Source organism: Lolium rigidum, unplaced genomic scaffold, assembly GCF_022539505.1.
Source record: "Lolium rigidum isolate FL_2022 unplaced genomic scaffold, APGP_CSIRO_Lrig_0.1 contig_47264_1, whole genome shotgun sequence".
Taxonomy (NCBI): Eukaryota; Viridiplantae; Streptophyta; class Magnoliopsida; order Poales; family Poaceae; genus Lolium; species Lolium rigidum.
This window is the reverse complement of record NW_025900686.1, coordinates 1-16,235: the sequence shown is the minus strand read 5'-3', so window position 1 is coordinate 16,235 and position 16,235 is coordinate 1. Positions and strand designations below refer to the sequence as shown.

Genomic DNA, 16,235 nt, shown 5'->3' with positions numbered 1-16,235 from the left:
GGAAGACCTTTTCTTCGAACTGTTGGTGCTATTATTGATATGAGGGAAGGTAATATAAAATATCAATTTCCTCTCAAGAAAGGTATGGAACACTTCCCTAGAAAGAGAATAAAGGTACCTTATGATTCTATTATTAGAACAAATTATGATGTTGATGCTTCATCTCTTGATGTTACTTGATACACACTTTCTCGCGCCTAGCTGAAAGGCGTTAAAGAAAAGCGCTTATGGGAGACAACCCATGTTTTTACCTACAGTACTTTGTTTTTATTTTGTGTCTTGGAAGTTGTTTACTACTGTAGCAACCTCTCCTTATCTTAGTTTTGAGTTTTGTTGTGCCAAGTTAAGCCGTTGATAGAAAAGTAAGTACTAGATTTGGATTACTGCGCAGTTCCAGATTTCTTTGCTGTCACGAATCTGAGCCCACTGCCCTGCAGGAAGCTCAGAAAATTATGCCAATTTACGTGCATGATCCTCAGATATGTACGCAACTTTCATTCAATTTGAGCATTTTCATTTGAGCAAGTCTGGTGCCATTTTAAAATTCGTCAATACGAACTGTTCTGTTTTGACAGATTCTGCCTTTTATTTCGCATTGCCTCTTTCGCTATGTTGGATGAATTTCTTTGATCCACTAATGTCCAGTAGCATTATGCAATGTCCAGAAGTGTTAAGAATGATTGTGTCACCTCTGAATATGTCAATTTATATTGTGCACTAACCCTCTAATGAGTTGTTTCGAGTTTGGTGTGGAGGAAGTTTTCAAGGGTCAAGAGAGGAGTATGATGCAACATGATTAAGGAGAGTGAAAGCTCTAAGCTTGGGGATGCACCCGGTGGTTCACCCCTGCATATATCAAGAAGACTCAAGCGTCTAAGCTTGGGGATGCCCAAGGCATCCCCTTCTTCATCAACAACATTATCGGGTTCCTCCCCCGAAACTACATTTTTATTCGGCCACATCTTATGTGCTTTTTCTTGGAGCGTCTGTTTGTTTTTGTTTTTGTTTTGTTTGAATAAAATGGATCCTAGCATTCACTTTATGGGAGAGATACACACTCCGCTGTAGCATATGGACAAATATGTCCTTTGTTTCTACTCATAGTATTCATGGCGAAGTTTCTCCTTCGTTAAATTGTTATATGGTTGGAATTGGAAAATGATACATGTAGTAATTGCTATAAATGTCTTGGGTAATGTGATACCTGGCAATTGTTGTGCTCATATTTAAGCTCTTGCATCATATGCTTTGCACCCATTAATGAAGAAATACATAGAGCACGCTAAAATTTGGTTTGCATATTTGGTTTCTCTAAGGTCTAGATAATTTCTAGTATTGAGTTTGAACAACAAGGAAGACGGTGTAGAGTCTTATAATGTTTTCAATATGTCATTTATGTGAGTTTTGCTGCACCGGTTCATCCTTGTGTTTGTTTCAAATAAGCCTTGCTAGCCTAAACCTTGTATCGAGAGGGAATACTTCTCATGCATCCAAAATACTTGAGCCAACCACTATGCCATTTGTGTCCACCATACCTACCTATACTACATGGTATTTTCCGCCATTCCAAAGTAAATTGCTTGAGTGCTACCTTTAAAAATTCCATCATTCACCTTTGCAATATATAGCTCATGGGACAAATAGCTTAAAAACTATTGTGGTATTGAATATGTAATTATGCACTTTATCTCTTATTAAGTTGCTTGTTGTGCGATAACCATGTTTACTTGGGAACGCCATCAACTCTTTGTTGAATTTCATGTGAGTTGCTATGCATGTTCGTCTTGTCCGAAGTAAGGGCGATCTACACCGAGTTGAATGGTTTGAGCATGCATATTGTGAGAGAAGAACATTGGGCCGCTAACTAAAGCCATGATCCATGGTGGAAGTTTCAGTTTTGGACAAACATCCTCAAATCTCTAATGAGAAAAGAATTAATTGTTGTTGAATGCTTAAAGCATTAAAAGAGGAGTCCATTATCTGTTGTCTATGTTGTCCCGGTATGGATGTCTAAGTTGAGAATAATCAAAAGCGAGAAATCCAAATGCGAGCTTTCTCCTTAGACCTTTGTACAGAGCGGCATAGAGGTACCCCTTTGTGAAACTTGGTTAAAGCATATGTATTGCGGTGATAATCCAGGTAGTCCAAGCTAATTAGGACAAGGTGCGAGCACTATTAGTACACTATGCATGAGGCTTGCAACTTATAAGATATAATTTACATGATGCATATGCTTTATTACTACCGTTGACAAAATTGTTTCATGTTTTCAAAATCAAAGCTCTAGCACAAATATAGCAATCGATGCTTTTCCTCTATGAGGACCATTCTTTTACTTTCAATGTTGAGTCAGTTCACCTATTTCTCTCCACCTCAAGAAGCAAACACTTGTGTGAACTGTGCATTGATTCCTACATACTTGCTTATTGCACTTATTATATTACTCTATGTTGACAATATCCATGAGATATACATGTTACAAGTTGAAAGCAACCGCTGAAACTTAATCTTCTTTTGTGTTGCTTCAATACCTTTACTTTGAATTATTGCTTTATGAGTTAACTCTTATGCAAGACTCATTGATGCTTGTCTTGAAGTGCTATTCATGAAAAGTCTTTGCTTTATGATTCACTTGTTTACTCATGTCATACACATTGTTTTGATCGCTGCATTCTCTACATATGCTTTACAAATAGTATGATCAAGTTTATGATGGCATGTCACTCCAGAAATTATCTTTGTTATCGTTTTACCCGCTCGGGACGAGCGAAACTAAGCTTGGGGATGCCGATACGTCTCCAACGTATCGATAATTTCTTGTGTTCCATGCCACATTATTGATGTTATCTACATGTTTTATGCACACTTTATGTCATATTCGTGCATTTTCCGGAACTAACCTATTAACAAGATGCCGAAGTGCCGATTGCTCGTTTTCTCGCTGTTTTTGGTTTCGGAAATCCTAGTAAAGAAATATTCTCGGAATTGGACGAAATAAAAGCCCGGAGGCCTATTTTCTCACGAAGCTTCCGAAGACCGAAGACGAGACGGAGAGGGGCCACGGGGTGGCCAAACCCTAGGGCGGCGCGGCCCCACCCCCGGCCGCGCCGGCCTATGGTGTGGGCCCCCGTGCCGCCTCTCGACTTGCCCTTCCGCCTACTTAAAGCCTCCGTGACGAAACCCCCGGTACCGAGAACCACGATACGGAAAACCTTACCGAGACGCCGTCGCCGCCGATCCCATCTCGGGGGATCCTGGAGATCGCCTCCGGCACTCTGCCGGGAGAGGGGAATCATCTCCCGGAGGACTCTACACCGCCATGGTCGCCTCCGGAGTGATGAGTGAGTAGTCTACCCCTGGACTATGGGTCCATAGCGAGTAGCTAGATGGTTGTCTTCTCCCCATTGTGATATCATTGTCGGATCTTGTGAGGCTGCCTAACATGATCAAGATCATCTATCCGTAATTCTATATGTTGCGTTTGTTGGGATCCGATGAATAGAGAATACTTGTTATGTTGATTATCAAAGTTATGCTTATGTGTTGTTTATGATCTTGCATGCTCTCCGTTTCTAGTAGAGGCTCTGGCCATGTTTTTACTTTTAACTCCAAGAGGGAGTACTTATGCTCGATAGTGGGTTCATGCCTGCATTGACACCTGGGACGATGACAGTAAAGTTCTAAGGTTGTGTTGTGCTCGTTGCCACTAGGGATAAAACATTGATGCTATGTCTAAGGATGTAGTTGTTGATTACATTACGCACCATACTTAATGCAATTGTCCGTTGCTTTGCAACTTAATACCTGGAGGGGGTTCGGATGATAACCTCGAAGGTGGACTTTTTAGGCATAGATGCGGTTGGATGGCGGTCTATGTACTTTGTCGTAATGCCCAATTAAATCTCACTATACTCATCATGATATGTATGTGCATGGTCATGCTCTCTTTATTTGTCAATTGCCCAACCGTAATTTGTTCACCCAACATGCCGTTCGTCTTATGGGAGAGACACCTCTAGTGAACTGTGGACCCCGGTCCAATTCTCTTTACCTGAAATACAATCTACTTGCAATACTTGTTTTTATCGTTTTCTCTCGCAAACAATCATCTTCCACACAATACGGTTAATCCTTTGTTACGGCAAGCCGGTGAGATTGACAACCTCACTCTGTTTCGTTGGGGCAAAGTACTTTGGTTGTGTTGTGCGAGTTCCACGTTGGCGCGGAATCTCCGGTGTTGCGCCGCACTACATCCCGCCGCCATCAACCTTCAACGTGCTTCTTGGCTCCTCCTGGTTCGATAAACCTTGGTTTCTTTCTGAGGGAAAACTTGCTGCTGTGCGCATCATACCTTCCTCTTGGGGTTGCCCAACGAACGTGTGAAATACACGCCATCACCGGCATATAAACAGCAACTAAATGGGCTGGCCCACTTACTTATTGGGCCAGCCCACTTGATTTATTGTGGAACCCACACTCTACTTGGGCTGGCCCACTTGCTTCTGTTGTGGACCCCACTATCAAATGGGCCGGCCCATTAACAGGATAGTGGGACCCACTTGTGTTTTGGCCCGGCCCACTATCTTGTTGGGCCGGCCCAATTGCTTCTGTGGTGGACCCCACATACAAACTGGACCGGCCCGTTAAAGGTAAGTGGGACCCACTCGTGTTTTTGGCCCGGCCCACTATCTTGTTGGGCTGGCCCAATTACGTTATGGTGGACCCCACTTACAAACTGGGCCGGCCCTTTAACAGGAATACGGGACCCACCAGTGTTCTTGGCCCGGCCCACTATCTTATTGGGCCGGCCCACTTGCTATATCGTGGACCCCACTTGCTCAATGGGCCGGCCCTTTAACAGGAATGTGGGACCCACCTGTGTTTTTGGCCCGGCCCACTTTCCTGTTGGGCTAGCCCAATTACGTTCTGGTGGACCCCACATACTAAATGGGCCGGCCCTTTAACTGGAAAGTGGGACCCACCCGTGTTTTTGGCCCGGCCCACTAACTTGTTGGGCCGGCACACTTGCTATATGGTGGACCCCACATACTAAATGGGCCGGCCCTTTAACGAGTAAGTGGGACCCACCTGTGATTTTGGCCCGCCCATCGGCTTGTTGGGCTAGCCCATTTAATCTACCGTGGACCCCACGTACTAAATGGGCCGGCCCTATAGGAGGAAAATGGGACCCACGAGCTAGTCGGGCCGCCCAATAACTTCTTGGGCCGGCCCACTTGCTTTAAGGTGGACCCCACTTGTAAATGGGCCGGCCCGATAACAGGAAAGTGGGTCCCTCATGTTTTGTGGGCCGGCCCGTTTGCTCGTTGACCGGTCAAACGAGTGCATTCGGCCCGGCCCACATGCTTAGTGGGCCGGCCCATTAATCTTTGACCGATCAACCTTAGAGGTTAGGCCCGGCCCACGTAACTAATGGACCACCTCGACTATATAGTTGACCGGTCAAACTAAGTCGCCTGGCCCGGCCGCAAACTTAATGGGCCGGCCCGCTTAAGACGTGGCGAGCCTCGTGTGGGCCTACCATCTACCACGGGGTTTCGGCGGTTAACGCCGTTAACCGCCGGTGCACGGCGTCTGCCACGTGTCAGTTTGCATGACGTCAGCAATCAACGGGCTCCCGGAAACACTTCTGCAACGGTCCGATTTTCCGTGGCGGAAGGGCGCCCAAGCGCGACGGACCGAAAAAATCGTCGTAGGACTTTGCCTGACGCAGTTTCGACAACAGAACCCATATCGTCGGGTTAGGCACATAGGCGACGAAAAATACCCCTTACCGGACGATTTTGAGACGTTGTCTATCAGAACTTTTCTTGTAGTGCCAGGCGATCGAGCCGGGCACCCTCGAATGTGCCCGGTGTGCACCGGTGCCAGGGGCGGTCTGCGCTGGACCAGCCGATGTGGCATCCGGTGCCGCCGGACCGTACGCCGGCCTGAGCTTCTCTTCTTTCCTTCGAAGTGGGGGTCTCCCTTCACCTTCTTGTTCCATTGATACACCATTATGCCTATTAGACTAATACATGAGAATAATCTTGTAGGCATGTATTAGTCCGATTACTCTAGCTACGGTGTCATCGTAACCAAAATAATGGATAAGGGTAAAATACCCTTACAAAAACTATATTAAAAAGGGTAGTGTGGGAATTCGAGTAAACAATGACATAGGTCATTATTTTCAAATAAAAAGGGGTTGCGCCAAGGGGGATCCGTTATCTCCCATTCTGTTATAACTGTTGAAGATATGTTAGCTATTTTGATCGCGAGAGCAAAAGAGGATGGCAAGTTGCTGGTCTTATTTCTCATTTGGTTGATGGTGGAGTTTCAATCCTTCGGTATGCGGATGATACCATATTATTTATGGAGTGCGACCTTCAAAAAGCTTTAAACATGAAATTAGTCTTACGCATTTTTGAACATTTGTCCGGATTAAAAATATATTTTCACAAGAGTGAGGTATTTTCTTTTGGAAAGGCAAAAAAAAATGGAGAACGAGTATAAAACTATATTTGGTTGTGACATAGCTTCACTACCTTTTAGATATCTAGGGATTCCAATCCATTACCGCAAGCTGAGAAATGGTGAATGGAAACCAGTGGAGGATCGATTGAGATAAAGCTAAGTAATTGGATTGGGAAATTATTATCATACGGTGATCGTTTAGTTCTGATCAATTCAGTTTTAACTAGCCTCCCAATGTTCATGCATTCTTTCCTCGAGATACCGAAATGAGTTCGGAAGAGGTTTGATTTCTTTCGATCATGTTTTTTTGGCAAAGCGATGGACATAAGAAGAAATATATGTTAATTAAATGGAATATAATATGTCGACCCAACGATCAAGGAGGACTAGGAGTGGATGTAGATCTGAAAAACAAGTGTCTACTTAGCAAGTGGCTTTACAAACTTTTGAATGAGTATGGCGCGTTGCAAGAGCTGCTGCATAAGAAATATTTGCAGTCGAAAACCCTTTCCCAGGTTTCAAAGAAAACCAAATGACTCCCCCTGTTTGGAAGGGTTTAATGAATGTGAAGAACGATTTATTTTATTGGGGGTCTTTTGTTGTTGGTCAAAACACTAGATTCTGGGAGGATAATTGGTTGGGTAACAAATCTTTAGCGGAAGAGTATCCCTCTCTTTTATAATGTTGCAAATCACAAAAATGTCACCGTTGAATGTGGGATAGATGGACACACCTGTTACATAGACTCATTTTGGTTCAGCTAAAAGATACCGACGATATTTTTACATGGTATTTAAACACCTTTGGCATCCTCAGGGTCAAGTCGATGTATGCTGATATGTTATATAACCATACCATTTTTCTCAAAAAGTACATTTGAAAGATGAAAGTTTCACTAAAGATAAAGATTTTTATGTGGTTTCTCCATAAAAAAGTGATTTATGCGAAAGATAACTTGGCAAAACGTAATTGGCATGGCTGTGCTAAATGTTGTTTTTGTGATCAAGGTGAGACAATACAACACCTTTTTATATCTTGCCCATCTACTCAAATAATTAGGTAGATTGTCTATATGACATTTAACATATCTCCACCTTTGAATATTACACTTTTTTTTGGGAATTGGTTAAATGGGATAGGCAGAAAAGATAAAGCTTACATTAGAATTGTAGTGTGTGCATTGGTGTGGGCGGTATGGAATGTGCGTAACTATTGCATCTTTAACAAAAAAAAAGTTTTCATCATTTTTGCAGGTTATACCTTTGGCTACCCACTAGATCCATATGTGGTCCTATCTCTAGCTTGAGGTGGAGCGCCATACTATAGATATTGGGTGCAACCGGCTGGTAATGGTTGCACATGATTTCTACAAGTGGTGCGGCTGGCTAACATGAAGATGCAAATGCGCTTTGTTTTCCTATTTTTTAGATGGCTTATTTTTATCGCGACTTTAAATGATCCATGATCTGTAATAAGTTTTGAGATTTGCTGGTTGTAATTCAGGATTGATTTTAATAAAAGAGGCCATATGCATTGATTGATGCAGAGGATAGGGATACCCCATTTCAAAAAAATATCCCAAAAGCTGTTTTTAATGTATTTGGTGTCGCACACAGCTAAAGCAGATTTATATTTATGGCACGCTCTAATATTCGACGGTGAGTGGTGTATATTCAGGACACCGTTGTTGTGGCTGCCCTATCATATTCCGGGACATAAAAAATGGTTGTAGCATGAAACCAACCACAACGGTGAAACTACCTCACTACTTGACACCGATTTCAATAGATTGTCGCCTCAAGTAACCACCATTTTGACTCCGTGGACCGTCCTCACCTCACAGCTTCACCCCTGAATCTCGTGACTCCGCCACCCGAATCCGCTGGAATCCACCCATTCATCTCCCCGACGCCTCCTAAGATGGTTGTTGCAATACCGTGGCAGCCCACCGACGGCCGCAGCTAAGCTCATGTGATCGTTGGTGAGCCGCTGCTCTTTGCTGATCTCTCACCATCGGATGCGCCTCCCTCCCTCCCTCCCTCCCTCCCTCACCATTGGATCTCATGTTCCAATTGCTTTTCAAATAGGCTGTCTGTTACATAACTTTTCCGGTGCCCTAAAGCTTGGAATTTATAGTACACTAGTTTTGTAATGCCCTATTAGTCCCCTCATACCAGTTTATTAGTCCTACATGTGTACCTAGCTAGGTCACCAATTTTAACCGATATAGTATAAACTATATACCAGAAAAATTGTACTATAAGAAAATATAACATATAAATTTTCTATTGATATATTACCTCTGTCCATAAAAAGATATCTTAAATTAGGTAAATTCGAATGCATCAAATTGAAAACATAGGGCTAGGATTAAGACTACTAACTGATATGGAGAGAGTATACATTATCTACTACATATTCGAATTATTGTTTGGTCAAAGAAAAAAAACGCGAAAACATGGCTTCTTATTCTTTGAAATGGACAAGTATTGGGTTACAAAGATCTCAACACACTGAGCAAGATATTGTATGATGATATTGCAGCTGTAAAAAAGATGCAAGGCGGGGATACCTCGAAAAATTACGAGGCTGGGGCTTGACCGTGAAAGAAGTGGTGCCCGTACGATGTTCTTCGTCTACATAGTCAACGCCAGTTCGCAGCAGTGAACATCAACGTGTTGCTTTGCGTGCCCGGCCGAAGCTGCGGCTTCCCTGCGTCGCTGTCAGACAGCCTGTAATCCGCGCATGTGCAAGCAACCCACCACTTTGCTCCGCTCACACTGCACAGCGCCACTGCCCCAAGTTTGACTTGAAGGTGCCACCTCGCTCTCACGCACCTAATCGCCTAATGTGTCGCTGACAAGGGAGGAACGTAACAACGTGGACCTACCGGTCAGTGGGTAGAGAGGAGTACATGACTGTGGGCCGAGCATTTTCCTCCGTTCGCTCGACTCAGCCATCGATCAATCTACCACTTCCTACTGTAACACGCCTGCCTGACGGTGACTGACACGTGGGTCCATACACTAGTGCCCCACCTGCCATGAGAGGACACAATCGTCGGTAGCGTCTACCGATTCAGTACCCAGCTCGATGACATCTGGGCGCCACATCCGGTGGGCCCCACGGTCACGAGACAAGGACGCGGTCGCCATTCCCATCTACCGCAAGAGTCGCACGGACAGCGCCACACGCATATAGGGAAGCGGATTCCCGACCGAAACGCTCCTCCAGGACCAGGACCGCGATTTTTTCCCCAGCCCCATGGCCATGGCGTCCCCGTACCTCCTCCTGCGGCTCGCCGCCGACGAGATCTTCCAAACCCTAGAGCCCTCCTCCTCCGCCACCGCCACCACCCCCACCACCACCTCCTCCTCCTCCTGCTACGACGCCTTCGTCCCGGTCTTCCGCCCAGATCCGACCCCCGCGTCGCCCGCGCTGTCGGTCTCCGCGGCCGACCGCGTCCGCAGCCAGTTCCTCTCCGTCGAGCGCGACCTCTTCCACGACGCGCTCGTCGCGCCCCGCAACGACGGGCTCGGCTTCCCCGAGGACGACGACGACGACTCGTCCGCCTCCATCCCGTGGGACTGCCTCCAGTTCGACGAGGAGTCCGAGCCGGATCTGCCGCTGTACCCACCCGCGACCGCCGACGAGTTCGACTGGGAGGAGGTGGCGCCCGCGCCCGGGCCCGCCGCGGAGCCCGAGTGGGAGGTGCTCGGCGCCACGCCCCCCGCCGACGCCGACGAGGGGTTCGTCTACACCTCCCACCGGGACGCGCACGAGCTCCTCGTCGCCGGCGGGGAGGCGCTCTTCCTCACCAGCAAGCCCCCCGCGTCCATCTCAGCTATCCAGGCCCTCCCCTCCGCCGTCCTTACCATCAACGAGGAAGGGAAAGGGGAGGAGTGCGCCGTGTGCAAGGACGCGGTCGCCGCGGGGGAGCGCGTCAAGAGGATGCCCTGCTCGCACCGCTACCACGAGGACTGCATCGTGCCCTGGCTCCAGGTGCGCAACTCCTGCCCGCTCTGCCGATTCGAGCTCCCCACCGACGACCCCAAGTACGAGGCCTGGAAGGCCGGACGCGGGCGCGGACGGGCCGTGGCCGCATGAATGAGCTGTGCCGTAATGCCGAGGTTTGATTTGCTTGTATGGTTCTTCTGTATTAGAGATTTAGAGTTGTATGCTTTGGTTTTTGGATTGGCCAATCTGATTAGGGGACAACATATACCCAGTTCACCAGTTGTATGAAGGAAAGCGTAGAGCGCAGTAGTCTGCGGAGAAGGTTTTGATCTGGCACTGTTGGCAAGAGAGATTGGTGTTACTTCAGCGTCGCGAGGATTATATACATATATGTAAATGCTATACAAATGTTGTATCTGTTCTAAACTTAAGACAGAAATAGCTATATGAGTTTTTGTGTTGTGATATTTTGCAGATGCCTATGCGTTTAGCTATATGATGTTGGGTTGTGAATTTAGTCTCAGACTGAGTCATATTTCTGTGTTTTATTATTGGGAGCACGTAAGAAGGTGCTTTCATACTTTGATTCATATTGTGTTTCAGTCTTGGAACTGATGACTTTCGGATAATCAGGCAAGTTGATTCATCTCTTTTCAGAGGTGAGAGAAAAATGGCTCGTTTGTTGTTCAACATTACCATACACTGATACTATAATTATTTGTTGGTGCTCTCTTCATCTTATTTTTCCTCTTGTTTCTTTATCGCGTTAAATTGAAGTATTACTCACTGTTTCTGAAGTACAACCAAAAGTTAGTTTAACCTAATTGGGCAATGACCTTGCTATATGAGTTGCTGTGTTTGAAAATTTCGTAGATGCCTGTGTGTTTAGCTATATATGATGTTGGGTTATGAATTTAGATTCAGACTAAGTCATATTTCTGTATTTCCTTATCGGGAATCACTAACAAGGTCATTGATTCACATTGTGTTCTGTCTTGAAAATCTGATAAGTTTTTGATATGCAGTGTCAGACAAGTGGATTGATCTCTTTTCAGAGGTGAGAGAAAAACAGCTTGTTTGTTGTTCATTATATTTGTGTTGATTAGATGAAAATGTTTGATGGTGGCTCTATGAGTAGGCCATAGCTGTAAGGGAAGCAACGCTGAAACTATAAGTACTTTGTTGGTGCTCTCTTCATCTTATTTTCCCTCTAGTTTTTTGACGTGTTACATTGAAGTGATACTCATTCTTTCTCAAGTACATTCAACAGCTAGTTGCACCTAATTTTGCATTGATCTTGCTAATTGCTGTATCTCTAGATGTAGTGACCCAACACTGAAACCCCAATTAAACGATTGACTTCCTATGAGATTGCCAGAACAAGCTTAATTCTGATCTCTCCCTATAGTGATTGGGCTTACATCCTTGTTGTGACTTGCTGGTTGTGAATTTACAATTTTGTCTCAGACTCCCATTTTCTCTCTTATTGAATCAACTAATTCATTTTCTATTTACTTTTGTATTTTTGGATATTTTTTTGTCATATTTCTGCGTTTTCTTATTGGGAATTCATAAGAAGGTGATTGATTCATGCTGTGTTCTGTCTTGGAAAATCTGATAACTTTTTGATCTGCAGTGAAATATGCCAGACACTTGGATTGATCTCTTTTCAGAGGTGAGAGAAAAATTGCTTGTTTGTTGTTCAACATCACCATATTACTTAAACTGTTTGATGGTGGCTATGTCAGTAGGGGCGTAGGGGCCATAGCTGTAAGGAATGCAACACTGACACTATAATTACTTTGTGTAGTTCTATAGAGTTGTATGCTTTGGTTTTGGATTGGCCGATCTGATTAGGGACAGTACACCTGGTTGTATGAAGGAAATCGTAGAGGGTAGTCTGCAGAGATGGTAGTCTTCCATTAGGGCATGTAAAACGTTAAGAGAACTAGTGGTTGGGGCGCCCCATGGGGCGCCTCCTCACCGGTCCTTGGCGATCCAATAAAGGAGCACACGAATGTCCTATGTGAACACCATAACAGTAGTAAAAGCCAGTTCACCCCATTTCATCAGCCAACGCATCAGCACATAACCAAACCAAACAAGGATGTATTGTTCCCATCACAAAAATGTTTACAACAGTAGAGGAAAAAGACATGACACTCAGGTTCCTCTTTGTTTATAGCACACATATCTACAAGCGGGCACTGAAAATGCAGGCTTCTATTTGCTAGTGGTTGCGAACAACGAAGCTTGAAACTCTAGTTCTTGCTGCTCTATGATCATATGGTGAACTCGGGGAGTGTCGTGGGCTTCAGGATGTTGTCAACATTATCGATCGTGGCCACCGATCTTGTGTCTCACGAGTGCTTGTTTCTGCTCCTCCTTGGACCACAGTTCCGAGAATCTTCCCTTTACACTGTGCTTCTTCTCCTTCAGGTACGAAGAAAAATCTGCTGCAGCGACGAACGAAGGGCTCGACACTGCCGGCCACGCGATGCGTACGATGTGGGTTGTGTTCAAGATTCGGCCAGCCATCTACCCGAAGCTCGGTGGTGTTGGCAACACATCCTTCCCGGCCACTTCTACAACATCACAAACATTGCATGTTGACACCTGCAAAAGACACATGAGTTAGCTACATGGCGTAATCAAGTACCGGAAGAAAATAAATTCATTGTTACTTTCAAGGATAATATTCAGCCATGTAGATATCCCGTAAAACTAACAATGAGAAACAACGGAGCAAATGAAATGTATCATCCGATAGACTATTTGACAATAGCAAGTGTGTAACACAATGTGCTCCGATGAGATCTTGTAATTACTTATAATACATTCATCAAATTCATGGCACGAAATATTTGACGTGGACAGGGATCCCAACTATAAAATTTCAGGAAGTATGGTGGCAATTAGCAAACACAAAGCAGGTTTTTTGTTCACTCCACCATGTAGAGGTAAGCTTAACCGGCATGCAGACTATAACCATTTTTGCTCTAGGGAGATTGATGTACTATTCACCATGCATGAATTAACTATGCATGTGATGGCAGTAGCTCATAGCTCAACTAACATGGCAACCTCATACAAGGAAAAGCAACAGTTATTAAATAGGACTGAAGCATGACATAGTGTGTGTAGCATGTAGAATGAAGGGGGCAAAGAAAAGGAAAATTGCCCGCCAATTTATTTCCCTTCTTGAGCACTAAAGTGTAGACCCCGATACTTTCATAGGCATGTTCAAATATTAGGGCTAGGCATTTTACTGTTGCCTAGTAAAGCTGAAAAATGAACCACTCACTAATATCGGGCTACTGAAAAAATATAGTAATAGCACCAGAACATAGTGCAACCTGCGACATCTTGATGTATTTCTTTGATCTATCCAGGTCTTTTTTTTTCAAACTTACTTCAGAATAACCTCCTACATCCATGTTCTGCAAGTAGCAAGCTTCAGCTCAGTATTATCAAACAGTGATGTCGATTGGAAATTTTGAAGCAGTAAACAATACAAAAAAAAAAAATTCTCCAGCAAACCATGACAGACTGAAAGCCAATGATCTAGTACATCAAGTATTTCACTCCATTTATATTATACACCACGAGACAACTGATAATATCTTCTAATATATGTAAATATGTTCTGAGGCACAAATTAACACGTGTTTTGCCCACCTTATTTGTTTTGTACATTTTTTTACTACACCCTTATAAAGCTGGCTCTGGCCCTTTCAACAAGACTCATGGTGTAAGTTAATTTACACAAAGTATGGTTATTACGGTCAATAAAAGAAGCTCAACTTCCATTCTAACATCTAGTCAAAAATTGTGTAGCTTTACCATACAAGGAAAATTAGCTAGACTTCACATATGGAAGCATTCATATATCAGACGTGAAACAAACATACATCTATAAACAAGAGAAACTCACTGTCAGTGTCACTTGTCAGCATTCCTCAAGAGTACAAGAGCAGAGTTATCGTAGATGAAGAAATCGCACCATTCTCTTTCCACCGTCCATTCTACTCTTGATAGCTATAGGTTTCCATAAAAAAAAATAGAACATAACTAATTACAATTCAAAGCATACAACATTTGATAAAAGTATAGGGCACTATATAAAAGAATGGACATATATAATTTTAAACACGTGAAAACAGGCAAAATGTTTCTCTACAGTGGGGAAGCCAAAAACTAAATAAAAAAAAGTAGTTCTTTATATCCAACCAAATACATGGAAGAAACAAAACAAATTGGCAAGAATTCAACATATACATGGAAGAAACCACAGCTCACCAATAGGATACTGAGGAAAACTGACCAACAGCTCATGTTTCAACCAAGTGTTCTCCCACTCTCCAACACCTTCAAACTCTTGCTCGGTTGTAAGCATCACGGCAAACCTGCAATAAAAAAAGTTAACTTAAAAAATAATACATGGAACTATAATATAATATATTTTTTTCACCACCCAACAGCGGTTACAATGTCAAATTCTTGTAACACGAAGGGGAAGTAGATTCATGCTTGATCTTCATTTAGGCATTTTTCAATCACGTTCTCAACAGTATGTATACATAATGCAATTGAATCCTCCATATCTCTCATTAAGTCTAAATCATTCCTAATCTCCCATTCAGTCAAGCTCACTCATGTTTATCTTGCAAAAATGCAGAGATTGGCATAGATGATGCGTAGGTAAGAATTATTTAGATTCATCATATATGGATAGCATGCATAGCTCAAACCATTGATGATGCTAGCGACCGATTCGAGCTTGATGCCCCGCCGTCTTTCAAGCGTGATGTCAGTGTCTTTCCCTCCTTCCTACAGCCCACCACAACTCCATTGGCACCATCTCGCAGTTCAATGGCGACCCGCCGGGATCTTTAGGTCGCCTGCCCCGTTCGTGGTTGATTCTATAACCAATGGCTCTAACGTCGCCACAGTTTGAGCAGCGGTGGCGCCACCTCCCTATGTCATCCTCCTTGTCACCGGCTGCGGTGCAGCTTCGTGTACTGCTCCTCGTGTTGGACACCGAGGAAGGAGAGGCCAAATCAGGTGTGGCGCGAGGTGTGGAAGCGTGAGAGGCAGCAGCGGAAACAAGGGAGAGCACCTAAGAAATATTGGAAATTTCCCATCCAAGATGTTAAATGAGGATAATATAAGAGCTTTACATGTGTCTGTTATTGGTACTAAATAATGTATATATGACCAGGACAAAACAGTGAAAGTATGACTCGTCGTATATTATCATCTAGATATTTTTTGCATTAGTCCGGAAACATATGTTGCATGGGAGGTCCTGGTTGTATCATTCCATGTGGCACAATTAATTATCCAACAGTTAGGTATATGGGATTCCCGAATGACATTGCCAGAAAATATTTGTCCACTGAATTTCAATAGTCAGTTCGCATCACTTGATTCAAAATATGCAATTATTGTCCTGATGTCAATCAAACAGCTAAAGCATATGACATCACACAATGGTGCATTTATAGAGTTAGAAGGGTGATTACATACCAGAAGACCCGGAAAATTTTGGAATTGCACTATGTGGATATCTTTGAGTCATGTCATCTGAATCCCTGAATTTGAGTAATAGCAACCATGCAGTCGCAGTGCAAACAATCAATGCTATAACAGTGGATGAAATGGCAATAGAAATTAGACTCCCATTAGCTTCTCTTTTGGGCCATCCACCATCATCCCCTAGTGGCCTCATTGCCCTTGCATTTTTGTTGTTGCCAAATGCACCATTGCCAGCACCATCTAGTGCTGAAGGGCGAGAAGGGGGA

At 43.9% G+C, this 16,235-nt stretch overlaps 1 protein-coding gene and 1 long non-coding RNA gene across 2 annotated transcripts; one reads left to right on the top strand and one right to left on the bottom strand.

Moving 5' to 3' along the window:
• The first annotated feature begins 9,711 nt into the window (after positions 1-9,711).
• On the top strand, positions 9,712-12,193 carry LOC124681583. Its single transcript, XM_047216474.1, has one exon. It carries the CDS (start codon positions 9,739-9,741, stop codon positions 10,579-10,581), a length of 843 nt encoding a protein of 280 aa, XP_047072430.1. The 5' UTR covers positions 9,712-9,738; the 3' UTR covers positions 10,582-12,193.
• Positions 12,194-12,520: 327 nt separating this feature from the next.
• Positions 12,521-14,835, bottom strand: LOC124681582. The gene is made up of 4 exons (XR_006995936.1): positions 14,731-14,835; positions 14,366-14,469; positions 13,788-13,871; positions 12,521-13,016 (listed from the first exon to the last, which is right to left on the bottom strand). It is a non-coding gene; the product is annotated as an uncharacterized LOC124681582 (long non-coding RNA).
• Between the last annotated feature and the right edge of the window lie 1,400 nt (positions 14,836-16,235).

Bases quoted from the DNA above. Each gene is read 5' to 3' on its own strand.
- LOC124681583 (XM_047216474.1), top strand. From the start codon at position 9,739: ATGGCCATGGCGTCCCCGTACCTCCTCCTGCGGCTCGCCGCCGACGAG.